At 55.1% G+C, this 13,054-nt stretch overlaps 1 protein-coding gene across 1 annotated transcript in view; it reads right to left on the bottom strand.

The window, feature by feature from the left end:
- LOC114657062 (tenascin-like) overlaps positions 1–13,054 on the bottom strand; it is a 57,848-nt gene that overhangs the window by 41,432 nt on the left and 3,362 nt on the right. Inside the window, exons 2-6 of the mRNA XM_051931874.1 lie at positions 4,387–4,931; positions 2,990–4,303; positions 2,468–2,731; positions 2,265–2,380; positions 240–393 (exon numbers count right to left, since the gene is read on the bottom strand). Coding sequence (XP_051787834.1) covers positions 240–393; positions 2,265–2,380; positions 2,468–2,731; positions 2,990–4,303; positions 4,387–4,846 — 2,308 coding nt within the window. The 5' untranslated portion in view covers positions 4,847–4,931. The remainder of the gene's footprint in view (positions 1–239; positions 394–2,264; positions 2,381–2,467; positions 2,732–2,989; positions 4,304–4,386; positions 4,932–13,054) is intronic.

Below are 13,054 nucleotides of genomic sequence, written 5' to 3'. Positions count from 1 at the left end.
TCTAGCCTGTGGTGGGCGCCTCCGGTCTCCATATGTGAAGGGGCTGCAGGGGTCTCAAGCCCGCTGCCCTCCCCTCTGCTACTCAGGGAACATGTGGAGCCGCTTATGCGGACACACTCCCTCCGATTTGACTGCCTCGGAATTCTCGGCCATAAATGAGGCCCTGGGTAATGGGCCTGTCCTTCCTCTCGGCCCCCCTGGCACGTCTTAACTCAGACTCGAGGTCCGTTGGAACTCACTTGTGATGACGTTCTTGGTGGCGCCCGGACCTCGGCTGCTGTTCTTGACCACATGGAGCGTCACCTCGTACTCCTGGCCAGGCCCCAGACCGGGCTGGATGTAGGAGATCTCTGGACGGGTCAGGCTTTTGGTCACCTCGCCGTTCTCTTCTTTCTGAAATTGGAAAAGAAGGACTGAGTGTGGCGTCCTCCCCACTAACCCCCCTGGCCCGGACACGGTTCAGCTGCCTTTTCTACAGTTACGGTGGGTTGGAAAAGTAATCGACCCCCCAGTTTACATTTCCTGTGAAATTTTTCTTTTTCGTTTCCTACTGTCTGCGGTGGGTTGGCACCCTGCCCGGGATTGATTCCTACCTTGTGCCCTGTGTTGGCTGGGATTGGCTCCAGCAGACCCCCGTGACCCTGCGTTCGGATTCAGCGGGTTGGAAAATGGATGGATGGCTGGTTTCCTACTGTTCCATTAAAAAATACATTTGCACTAAACAATCCAGAAAATCAAGTTTCGATAAAGAGCTCATCGGTGAAATGTGCTGTTGACTAAGTAATGGAGCCCTGATAGCTCAGCTGGCGCATGGCATGACTGGTAACAACGCAGTAAGGGGATGAGAACTGTGAAGCCGGCAAGCCTCTGACAGCAGGACACAACTTCAAATTGTGATTGAGAACTTTAAAGGTGGCAGTGGTGCCAAGAAGACTGTCAAGCTCCTCAGCCTCAATGTGTCCACCGTGAAGGCCATCATAGTGAAGCACAGCGAAGTGGCCGCCCTGTCAAAGCAACAAAGAAAACGCCCAGAAAACTCGTCCGAGCAAATCCTAAGGCACCAGCAGACCCCCGTGACCCTGTAGTTAGGATAAAGTGGGTTGGATAATGGACCCTCAGCAGGACTACAACAGCGAAGGGGCTGGATGGCACCACTAAAAAAAATGAAAAGCTCGACTCGGATTCGCTAGCAGACATCTTGACAGGAGTCCTGTGCTTGGGTCTGACGAGGCCACAATTGAACATTTTGGCCTCTAGCGGATGGAAGGGAAAACCCCATACCTACCGTCAGGCATGGTGGTGGGGGGGCATCATGGTTTGGGGGCTGCTTCTCTAGGACAGGCACTGAGTCCCTTATCTGTATTGAAGGAAGAATGGAAGAATGGATAGGAAGAAGTAGGTCCAGATTTTGGAAGAAAACCTTCAATGGGGACTCGGATGACGCTACCACTTTCAGCAGGACAGTGACCCGTAAACACTGTGCCAAAGTAACCACAGCACGGTTTTGGAGACTCCACATCTGATCTCAGAGTTACAGTTCACACTTTGCCCAGCTGGAGCAGTTCTGCAAGGAAGAATGGGGGGAACAATGGCCTCCATTCTGGTGTGCCAAGCTTCTAGATCCAAAGCGATGGCAAGCAGTTATTGACTGGGTGCCATGTGAAGGGGTCCATTACTTTTTCAACAGCATTCTTCACAACATGACCGTCAGTTTGCATTTGTTTTGTTCACCGAGCCCTAAATGTTTCAAAATGTGCACACAGAGAAATAAAAGGTCACCGCGATGCTCTGCATTTGTGATTCTTGTAGGTGGGAATGAAAAAAGATGGAAGATACGGTGGCTTTCCAGAGGGGGTCGAATACTTTTGCAATCTTCTGTAATTGTTACTGTCACTAGCCTCAGATTTTGTCACCTGGGTTGACACTGGGTTGTGACATTAGCTAAGAGTGGCCATTGTGTCCTGCTCAGAGATCAGCCTTGGGTGGGGCGCAGGCCTACAGTGTGGCAGGTTCAAAGCGGTCAAGTCATGATGCAGGAGGAGTGCCACCAGTTATTAGCGTTCAATGTACTTACTGTATGTGCAGCGAACAGCAACCACGTGGCGACACACGTTAGAAAGAGCAGGCCTATCTGAATCAGGTGCCAGTCTCTCTGTGTGTGCCCTTTTTAGACGGGCGCGGCCCAGTGATGCCCCAGTATGAGTGAGCGTGTGCCCCATCCATGCCCGCTCAACTTCCCAATCGGGATCTTGCAGCTCTCTTACTGTGTTTCTGAAAATGAGGTCCCATCCGTCAAAGTTGATCTCCAGGGGGTCCCACTGCACCTCAACTGAGGTCTCGCGTACCGATTTGAACCTCAGACCTTCAGGCTCCGGGAGATCTGCAGAAAGGGAAGCAGCGGGACAAAGTGAGCGTGGTGCCAGAGGCGCAGGCCCTCTAACTGTCACGTTCTGCCAACTAGACTTACGTGTGGACACGCGGGCGCTGACCGGGATGCTCTTCTGATTGTTCAGAACGGCGTAGACCTTCACCAGGTACTCAACACCAGGCTCTAGCTCTTGTATGGTGGCAGCCCGCTGGTCCCCAGGCACTCGGAAGTCCAGCTCCAGACCCCCAACGGCAGTGGGCACGTAGGTAATCAGGTACTCTGTGACTATCATCTCATTGTGCCACGTCAGGTTGACTGTTTCGGGGGTCACTTCTGTGACCAAGAGGTCTTTAGGAGGGGACACTGTATAAACAGAATGGGACAGGTTACTGACCTGGGGCACATAAAGAGCCCTAACCCAGACCCTTGTGCTGCCAGTCATCCTGGGCTAAACTTGTGTGGACTGGCAAGTGGGAGGAGGTAGTCCTGGCAGCCAAGGCTCTGGGCGGGTGTCTCTGTGAGAGCGGTGTCACTTTCTGCTTTGCCACTCAGTCCGTGCAGGGCACCAGCGGGCAGCTCCTCAAATCACAATACTCGCATCTCGAGTCATGGTGTCCTTACCTTCAGCACAGCTCAGGCCAACGTAGCCTTCGTCACACACACACTGGCCGTTGACACAGCGCCCCCTGTCGTTGCAGTTGTCAGCACAGGCCAACTCGCCGCAGTCCTCTCCAGCGAAGCCTTCGTCGCAGACGCACCGCCCGTTGACGCAGCGCCCCCTGTCGTGGCAGTTACTGGGGCAGGTCAGCTCGCCGCAGTCCTCTCCAGTGAAGCCCTCGTCGCAGACGCACTGCCCGTTGATGCAGCGCCCCCTGTGGTTGCAGTCGTTGGGGCAGGTCAGCTCGCCGCAGTCCTCGCCGGTAAAGCCAGCGTGGCAGATGCATTGGCCGTCCACACATCGGCCACGTCCCAAGCAGTCGTTGGGGCACGTCAGCACACTGCAGTCTGGGCCGCTGAAGCCGGCATCGCAGACACACTGGCCGTCGACGCAGCGCCCCCGCCCGAAGCAGTCGTTGGGGCAGGTCTTCTCGCCGCAGTCCTCTCCGGTGAAGCCCTCGTCGCAGACGCACTGGCCGTTGACGCAGCGCCCCCTGTTTTGGCAGTTGTTGGGGCAGGAGAGCTCGCCGCAGTCCTCGCCGGTGAAGCCCTGATCGCAGACGCACTGGCCGTTGACGCAGCGCCCCCTGTTGTTGCAGTTCTCCGGACAGGTCAGCTCGCCGCAGTCTTCTCCGGTGTAGCCGACGTCACAGATGCACACTCCATTTTCGCAGCGGCCCCTTTCCCTGCAGTCGTTGGGGCAGGTGAGCTCCCCGCAGTCTTCGCCGGTGTAGCCGGCGCTGCACACGCACTGGCCGTCGACACAGAAGCCGCGATTGTTGCAGTTGCCCGGGCAGGTCATTTGGCCGCAGTCTTCCCCCGTGAAGCCCTCGTCGCAGAAGCACGTGCCGTTGACGCAGCGGCCGCGGTCGTAGCAGTCGTTGGGGCAGATGAGCTCCGAGCAGTCGTCTCCGGTGAAGCCCTCGTCACAGATGCACTCATCATCGACGCAGCGCCCGCGTCCCAGGCAGTTGTTGGGGCAGTTGGTCTGGGAGCAGTCATCACCGGAGAAGCCTTCGGCGCAGACGCAGACCCCTTCGACGCACTGGCCGTTCTCTCCGCAGTCCACCGGGCAGGCCTCCGTCCCACAGTCCTCCCCGGTGAAGCCTTCGAAGCAGACGCAGCGCCCGTCGACACAGCGGCCCTGGTCCTGGCAGTCATTGGGGCACTCGGCCTCCGTGCAGTTGGGCCCCGTCCAGCCCGGGTCACAGACGCAGCTGCAGCTCTCGGTGCTGTAGTTCCCGTGGCCGTTGCAGTAGGGCTTGGTCTCCAGCGCGCCTGGAAGGTGACAAGAGCACATTAGGGAGTGAGCGCCCTCGGAGGTCCGCCGGGACCCTACCAACCCCAAGGGTCCTCCTTACCTATGGCCGGCGTCCCGCAGCAGCCCGTGCTGCCAGCACACTGCTCCTTCAAGGCGGACACCTGCCCTTCGAGAAGTTCCAGCCGGCTCAGCAGATCCTTGATGCTGGGGAGACCCTCACAGCCGCAGGCCTGTCGGGGGATGTTGATGCGGTGGGTGAAGACGATCTGGTTCTCCGAGTCCAGCGTGTGCTCCGTGGACTGCGCCGGCGAGGCGGCTTTCGGGTTGAGCTCCGTGCTCCCGGGGGAGTCGAGGTCAACGGAGCACAGCGAGCCCTGAGGAACGTTGATGTTGTACACGTGGTTGAAGACCACCGGTTGGTCCGCGTCGGGCAGGGTGACGTTCTCTGCTGTTAGGGACTCTCTTCTGTGCCGCAGGACTTTCTTGATCAGTCCGGCGTGGGCCCAGCCGAGCACGGCGAGGGTAAGCAGGCATGTCAGGAGGCACCTTGGCGGAGCCATGCTTCTGTGAGTGGTGGAGGCTCTCCGGGAGCGACCAGCAGCGGCTTCGGCACTCGGGCACACTCGGGGGCAGGGTGGAGGGTTCCTGAAAGATAAGGAGACGGTGACAGGGACACAGGAATTAGTGTAAGGTGAGACGGGGGATTATAGAGGAGCTCAGGCCTTCACAGGATCGCCTTTCACGGGTGAGAGAGGGAGGAACGCGTTTAAAGGCAGGGAAGGAAGGAAGGAAGCGGCTCGAGACACCTGAGGAGGCGGGGCCAAGAGTCGGGGCAGGACAGTTGAGGAGGCGGAGCCCAGCGTCTGGGCAGGACACCTGAGGAGGTGGAGCCCAGCATTGGGGTAGGACAGCTGAGGAGGTGGAGCCCAGCGTCAGGGAGGACACCTGAGGAGGCGGAGCCCAGCATCAGGGAGGACACCTGAGCTGCCAGTCTTAGGCCTGCCAATGGGTAAAGCGATCGCACTCTGCCAAGGCAGCTCTGCTCCTCGTTATGTCTTGATAGGATGTTCCTCTGCTCGTTCTGTTTAGTGTGCCCACCTGCCCCGGGGCTGGGGGGGGGGGGAGCATCGGTCGGGACTCCTTTTATAGCTTCCAGCAGCTGCTTTTGGAGAGCTCCCATGCCAGATAGACATCTGTTTGCCGGCTCCTGTGAGAAGACGGCAGTGGCATCCCTGCACCAGGCCGCCCTCGCCTCTGGACGTAAAGGGGGGGGCGCTGAATTGAGTCATTTGTAGGTAATGAAAGGATTTGTGCCGCCGCGGCAGACGTGGAGTGAAGGGGCAGATTCCTGCGTCCCTGTCTGCGTGTCCAGTCTTGTGGGTGCAGTTGACTTTGAGAGTCTCCTCCTTTCATCTTACCTCGCACCCGCATGCCCAGCCTGGAAGGCCTGCTTTTCGGGAAATTCCGAGGTGGTCCTCACCTGAACTGTACCTCACGGGCGTACGGGTTTACATTTGTCAGGACTTCCTGGTGCAGACGCCATGGTGGTTTACCATCCACATGGGTGCAATTGTCATACCTGTGGGTATTCATTTTTCTTTTCTTTCCACCTGCCAAACTCTAAACTGGCACGATGTGGGTGAGTGTGCCCAGTCCACCTGGGATTAACTCCAAGGCTGCTGGGATTGAGTTACACGGGTTCTGAATTATGGAGGGATTCACACGTGTAACGGGGGGTGTTGCTAGAGAGGGTAAGGGGGCACTGAGTGGCACTCTTGCCACGCACTGCACGCCCACCCTACCTGCAAAGGGGTCTCTCTTTGAACTGCCTTTCCTGAACTTTCTTCCATTTTTTTCCCTATGAGGTTTTTGTTGTCTTCTTAGAGGGTCCGTGCTGGGGGTGGGGGGGCTGTTAAAGCCCACTGCGGCCCACCTGGTGTGATGTTGGGCTCTCCCTCTATAAGTAAATGCTATTGTGTTGTGTATTTGGGTTCAGGTGTCCATCCCGTTTCACGGTCCACGTCTCCTCGTGGCGTCCTTCGTTTCTTTATGAAATTCCAGTTCTGGAGTTGTAATTTACACGGTGACGGTGGCCCGCAGGTGACGATTAAGGACACTTCTCGGGGTCCCAGAGCACACAGGCCTGTGGGCTGTAGAAGAGCCTTTCCTGTTCCTAAGGCTTCCTCACGCTCCTTAGTTCTTTCTTCTCCTTCTTCTTTCATTCCAAGTTTTATTTCCATGGCTTTTAGTGTTTTTTTTTTTGGTTTTGTGGACTCCTATCTGGGTATCTTTTGGGCACTGAATCCAGTTCCTCGGTTTGCTTTCGTGTGTAACTTTGTGTTGAAGGTGTTAAAATGTTTGAGTGTCTTCTTGTGAGCTGATTGCCCCCCCACTATCCCAGAGAAGATGCCAGCCCACCCATGTGCTCCATTTGAGCGTACAGTCATGTGGAGTCCCCAGCGAGTGCAGAGACTGGCACACGCCCTCTGTTCATCTGGGTGGGGCAGAGCTGTAGGTGGTCTTGATAGGTTTAATGGGTCACATTGATATTAAAGGATACGTTTGACGCTCCTCGGTGATCCCTCCCAATAATTTTCCCGTGATGCCCGTTAGTCCTACTGGCCTGGCGTGACTTGCATTAGCAGGTCTCATGGTGGCTTTTACCACACAGCATTTAGTGTCAAATGTCAACGTTAAAGCAAAAGGGGACTTGGAATGAGCGAGCCTGGCGCCGTCGCCCTCTTGCCACAGTGTAGTAATGCCAGTATGTACCTCTTAGGTTCTGCCGTATTCACCTGACATCACAGCTCTTACCCGTTTCGTGGTGTCACCCTGACCGAGTTCTGCCCCTTCTGTTTCTCCAGCTGCTTCCACACCCGTTCATTCCTCCATTTTGTAAACTTGTCTCATTTAAGTTTAATATTGTTGGGTGGTACCCGATTTAGGCAGGAACCCTCCTTGGGCGCGTGCCAGTCTGTTGCAGGGCACACTGTTGCACACCAGAGCTGACAGATAACATGACATGTGTCTGTGGAAGGAAGAGCAGCCATTCTGGAGATGAGACCCCGACTCCCTGGAGCTATAAAAGAGAAGGGTGTACCCCAAACTGCCCATTCTGTGCCCCTTCTTTCTCCTACCTACAGTATGTGTGGTGAGTGTACTGGCACAAGAACTGGTGCCATCACATCACACCACTGCCTGGTTCCACCACTTCTCGTCTCGATGATTGCAGTTCCCTTTTCTTTGGACTTTCTCTTTCTCAAATCTCTTTATAAGCTGGTCCAGAATTCAGCTGCCCACCCTCGTCATCACTAGCGCCCCCCTGTTCACCACATCACCCCTGTCTTGCTTCAATGGCTCCCACTCAAAATTCTCTGCACAGCCTCGCCCCTCCATGTCTGTCCGACCTCCCGCACCCTCAGATCCTCTTCCTCCATCCACTTGACTGTCCCCTTCGTCCGCCATGGGGGGCTCTGGAAGTCGCTGCCATCTGAGCTTACAAACGTTGACTCCTTCTCACTGTTCAGATCTAAACTTTAAACTCCTCTGTCTGAGGCGGCTTTTCTCTTTGATTGTCTGATTTTAATTTTTGTATTTTAGTTTTATTTATAATCTTTTGTTTGGTGTCCTTGAGTGTTTAGAAAGGCGCCTACAAATAAATAAAATGTAGTATTATTATTATTAATCACCCAGTCTAAGCTGCACATTGCCGGGGGTTGAAGTGGCACAACGCTGTCCGTGCCAGGAAGGTGCTACAGAAACATAACTAATTGTTGCTGCTGTCATCGTCACCTTGGTCACCTTGGTCACCTTGGTCACTAGGCAGGGACGGACACTCCTGTCTTAAGGGAGCCCAGCAGTCAGGGCCGCTCTGCAGTGTCTCAGAGAGACCACTGAACATGAAGTGCCAGGCAGAGCAGCAAATAAACAGAAGAGTGTGAGGTCAAAGCCAAGGTGGTGACCCGAAATGTGCAACCCAAGTTGTCCCCAAACCCCTGGAATCTTCACAGAACCCTTAAAATGTGCAGACATTGCAAGTTCAAGTGGGTACAAGCCTGGCAGAGAACTGATGTGGCTACCAATGTGAGCCCAAAGTGGCAGTGCCCATAGTAAGACAAGATGGCATAGCGTATTTACTAAGAAATGATCAGACACAAAATCTACTAAAAGCTGAGGTACAATAAGCAAAGCCTGAGACAACTGTGACAGTGGCGTAAAGCGAGGGGTCCGGCTGGGAGGGCACGGCTGACAATGGTGAGGGATCAGAAAAGCAAAAGGACCCAAACATGACTCGGACATCGAGGGCACAAAGGTTCAAAGTCCTGCCAACTCTGTGCAGACTCCCACTCGCCCAAGAAAGCACAAGTCCAGCGTCTCGGACCCCTGGAGCACCATGATGACGTCACCGTGTGATAGCAGTGGCAGCGACTGGCAGTGCCGCGGTGTGCTTAGCGTTGTCTTTGGTGTTTTTAGTGTGACGTTTGTTCAAAATGTTTCATTAACTTCATTCTCTGGTGGTCTTTTATTTTGTATTATCGTTTATTCTTTTAAAGTTCAACAAAAGGCGGGGAGCCTCGTGATGCCAGAGCTGTGTGTGGGGGTCTCGCGCTGGTGCAGGCTGCTCGTGGTGCCCGTCTTTGGAAGTCATTTAATGTTTGTAAAGGAATAGTCACCCCCCGAGCGTGGAACTTATGTAGTGATGGGCCAGAATTCTTTTTGACTTTACGTCTTCACGCAGCTGACAGAGTGAGGAGGGAGTGAGGTTGGGGGGGTGCACCCGCCGGACCACCTGGATTGGGAGCCGACACCTCTAAGGTTATCGTTAAAGTGAAGCGGGCAGCAGGTGATGCTGGACAACGAGAAACAGCATGAGAGTGTTGACAGCATTTGGTATTTTGAGCGTACGACTAGGTGACGTGACAAGGACTTTGGTGACTTTGCAGAGCTGGTCGCCGAGTCGCCTGTTCTATCGGAGACACTACGCGACCCAAGGGGTCTGTCACTTTGAACTGTCAGTCAGTTTCCAACCAGGGTCACGGGGGTCTGCTGGAGCACAGGGCACAAGGCAGGAACAAAACCCGGGCACCCGCACACCAAGCACACACACCAAGCACACATGCTAGGGACAATGGAGGACCACCAATCCACCTGACCTGCATGTCTGTGGACTGCGGGAGGACACAGGGAGGACATGGAAACTCCACGCAGATGGGTCTCCTAACTGCGAGGCAGCAGCTCTACCCACTGCGCCACCGTGCCGCCCTGACTTTGAACGGGTATTTCATTTCTAGCTGGCCGATTGTACTTTTCTCATTTTTGGGCCAGGGGTTTAAATGCCTTCCCTCTCCCAAGTCAGAGTTTTAGGCCTACTTGAGGATTCGGGCCTGTTTTGAAGTGTGGCCTTTATAGAGTTAGTCGTGTAGCCGCCCGGCGCTGTGATCTTCTCGAGTTGGTCGGAGAGGGGGGTCTGCGTGTTGGACAAGCGCAGCTTTACAGAGGACTCTGAGGGTCGGACTCGATTTGGGCCTTCAACCCCAACTGAAACCCCTTAATATGCAGGTAAACAACAAAGGCCTACAGGAGTAACCAGTAGAGTGGGCACACTCCCAGAATCCCCCCCGGCAGGTGTCATCACGTCTAAGGGACACACCTGTTCACACCTAGCCATGTGACCCCGTGGGGCAGAGGGACGCCTGGTGACCATTTGAGCCAGTAGTTGGCCCAACCCGAGCTTTACAATGACGATAGCCCCGTAGCCAATGAGCCTCTGATGAATCTCTGACAAGGAGTTTATTGCGGTGGCATTGCCAGTGCGGGGGCAGTGCCATTCACTGTCGTGCAGTAAAGCTGTTTTTTGAATTTGCCAAATTCGCCTTCCTCTTCACAGCTGAGGTGCGAGCGCGGCTTTGATTCTTAACTCTCTGCGTCTGTGCGCTGCTGAAAACGACTCCTTGCTGCTGGACGGTGGTGCCGCCATCTCGACTGTCCGGGCTGTGGGTGGCACCTGAGCTTCTGTGGGACACAGGACCCCCTGAGCCTGGTGATATTCAGGTTAAGAGTTGGATGTGGGTGGAGGGCAGTAAACCTGGAGAAGGAGCTACCCAGACAGAACCTGTGCCACTATGCCCATGTGCTGCCCTCTTTCTCCTTTTGGTCGTGTTATTGATTTTGTGGGTTGGTTTAGGGGGCCATCTCAGCATGGTTTAGTCTGATGTTCCCTCTGTTTGCATCTGCCATGCCATCTCCCTGTGCCGTGCGCGTAGCCCCCATGTTAATTCATGTGTGTCATGTCTGCCCATCGGTAGCCTGCACTGATGTTCTACTGGAATGAGATGCCATGCCACCGTATTCCGGTGTGATAACAAAGCCTGATTAATGATCTCATTTTGACACGGGCGACTGAGGCCTGGCACCTCTTCACACTCGGGTAGCCTTGACCCACTGTATTTAGTCTCCTGGCAGGCCTGCTCTTTTCTCAGGACGTGTTTCAGTGCCACTCGGGCACATTCCGGAAGGGCACGTCGGACGTGACGGCATAACGCCAGGTGTCTCCCCAAAGAGCAGTCCGCACGTTAGACATTACTGGCCTGACCCGATCGACCATTAGGACGGTGGCGGGTGGGAGGTCACTGGACTGGCTGCTTACTCACCCTGGGGGACCCCCCATCATTCAAAGTGAGGTACGGGGCATTGTGACTCAGGGTCCGGTCCTGACGGCTGGCAGGCAGAGATTAGGCCGATGAATCACTGGCAGATTGCAGAGGAGCGCGCCGCCCGCCGACTTAGCGCTGCTTGGTTGAGCTCGTTTCTCATTACTTACCGTGTCAAAGGAGGCGGCCGCGGCGGACGAGACGCTCATTTTTGGATCATCATTTTCTGCTCCTCTGGTCAATCATCAGTGAGCTGAATTGAATGAGCCCCTCAGCCTGACATTGGGACAGAAGTGGGGGCTGGGGGGCTCATTATTCACACACACACACACACACACACACTCTTCTAGATCCTTCCTTCCAGCCGCTGCTGGTTAAAGCTCAGAGGGATACGGTGACACTCGGGGGGGGGGGGGGGGGGCACATCTTGGCTCACTCTTAGCCCCCAGAGTCCGACAGGCAGCTGCGTGACATTGTCTCAAGTGCAGCTGGGACTCGGGCCGTCAGTGCCACCGGGGCCATCGCTGTGCCATTTCAGGGTTAACTCGACTCGTCTGTCTCAGGCTCGTAAATATAGGCCACCGTTCAAATTAGCACCCTCGTGCGGCACTGGTGGGCACAGGAAGAGGATGCTGCCTGCCAAGGAGATGAAAGTGGGGAGGGAAGAGACGTGCATGTGTGTCATCTCCTTCTCCTTCTCTGTCACTTTAGTGGCTGTCCTCCGAGCGCGTCCAGGTGGGCCAGGGGTCCACTGCCAGTTGCTTTGCGCTGCTCGTTTCACGATGGACAGAGGGACAGCGACTCTGCACAGATCTTGTGGGTATGACGTCTGGCGGCCACTGCCAGCGGCCTGTGCCCACTTGATGTCCTGAACACCGCCGCACGTGCAAACTGGCCCATCCTGACCCTGGGGAGCCACCAGCATACGTCTGCCTTCCGCCTCGGGGCAGTGCCACGCGATGGGGTTAATGTGCCAGCTCTTGGCCTTGGCTTTCACGTAAAGAACGGTAAGAAGTGGGCGAGGGAGCCTCCCTGGGCCGCGTTTCTGCTGACGCGAGGACTTCCCATCCCAGCCTAATAACTTCATTCCTGAGTCCCTGACTTTTCCACTCGCCGCATATTGCAAACAGCTTTCCGTTTAATTGCTTCCCCGGGATTTTTGCTTGGCAGATGGCGGCCTTTTCTGCTCCCTGCGTCTGTTCGGCTTGTGAGTAAAAGCTCTGGTGAGCCACGGCTGCGGGGGAAGTGTGGAGTGCGGCCGTCGCCCCGCTTCTGTCTGCTTGGCTGTCTGTCTGTCTGTCTGTCTGCCTGTCTGTCTGCGTCCCTCTTCCTCCTCCTCCTCCTCCTCTTTCTATTCTTTGTCTCCCTCGTCCATCTCAGGATGTCATTTTTGTTTCCCTCTGTCTGTCTTGCTTGTGTTCTCTGCTCTGCTGTGCCCGACTCTTTGTTGTCTGTTCAAGGTTGGGTGCCCACATTGGCACTCCCAGTCTACCCCAAGCTCTTTCTGTTTTCTGGCATATCCTGCACATTGAGACTCGGGAGGGATGAAGTTCTACAAACATCTAACGGTGGCATCGGGTGCCGAGCCTTTCATGTGTCATCTCAGCCACCCCATGTGAGCCCTTCACGTGTCACACGTAACCAACCTGAGCCGTACATGTATGAGCTTTGACACTTCAGCAGTCACCTCAGTCACTTTGTGTGCCCCTGAGCCCTTCACGTGTCATGCCTACTATAAAACTAACATCTGACACTATGTAGATCATGCCTGGCACTCCACACGTCACGTCAGCCCCTTTAGGTGCCTTGCATCACTCGAAACAGTCACCAAGAGAAAGACGTCACACGAAGCGGTTGGCGAAATTCAAAACGCCAACCACGAACTCAAAACAAGAAGTACGTCCCCGATGCCCGCACCACCCAAGGGAGTCAATCCTTTGAAACATCCACAATCTTGGACTCCAGGAAGTACAAGATAGTGCCAGGCGACTGGCACTGCACACTCCCGCTACCCAAGCATGGCAGTGTTGCAGCAGAGGTCACAAAATGACGACTTCCATAATAAACCCAATATGGCGTCCTGTAGGACATGAAGAAGATCTGCGAATGCCATTAGAG

This window comes from Erpetoichthys calabaricus, chromosome 9, assembly GCF_900747795.2.
Source record: "Erpetoichthys calabaricus chromosome 9, fErpCal1.3, whole genome shotgun sequence".
Taxonomy (NCBI): Eukaryota; Metazoa; Chordata; class Cladistia; order Polypteriformes; family Polypteridae; genus Erpetoichthys; species Erpetoichthys calabaricus.
This window is presented reverse-complemented; position numbering and strand designations above follow the sequence as displayed.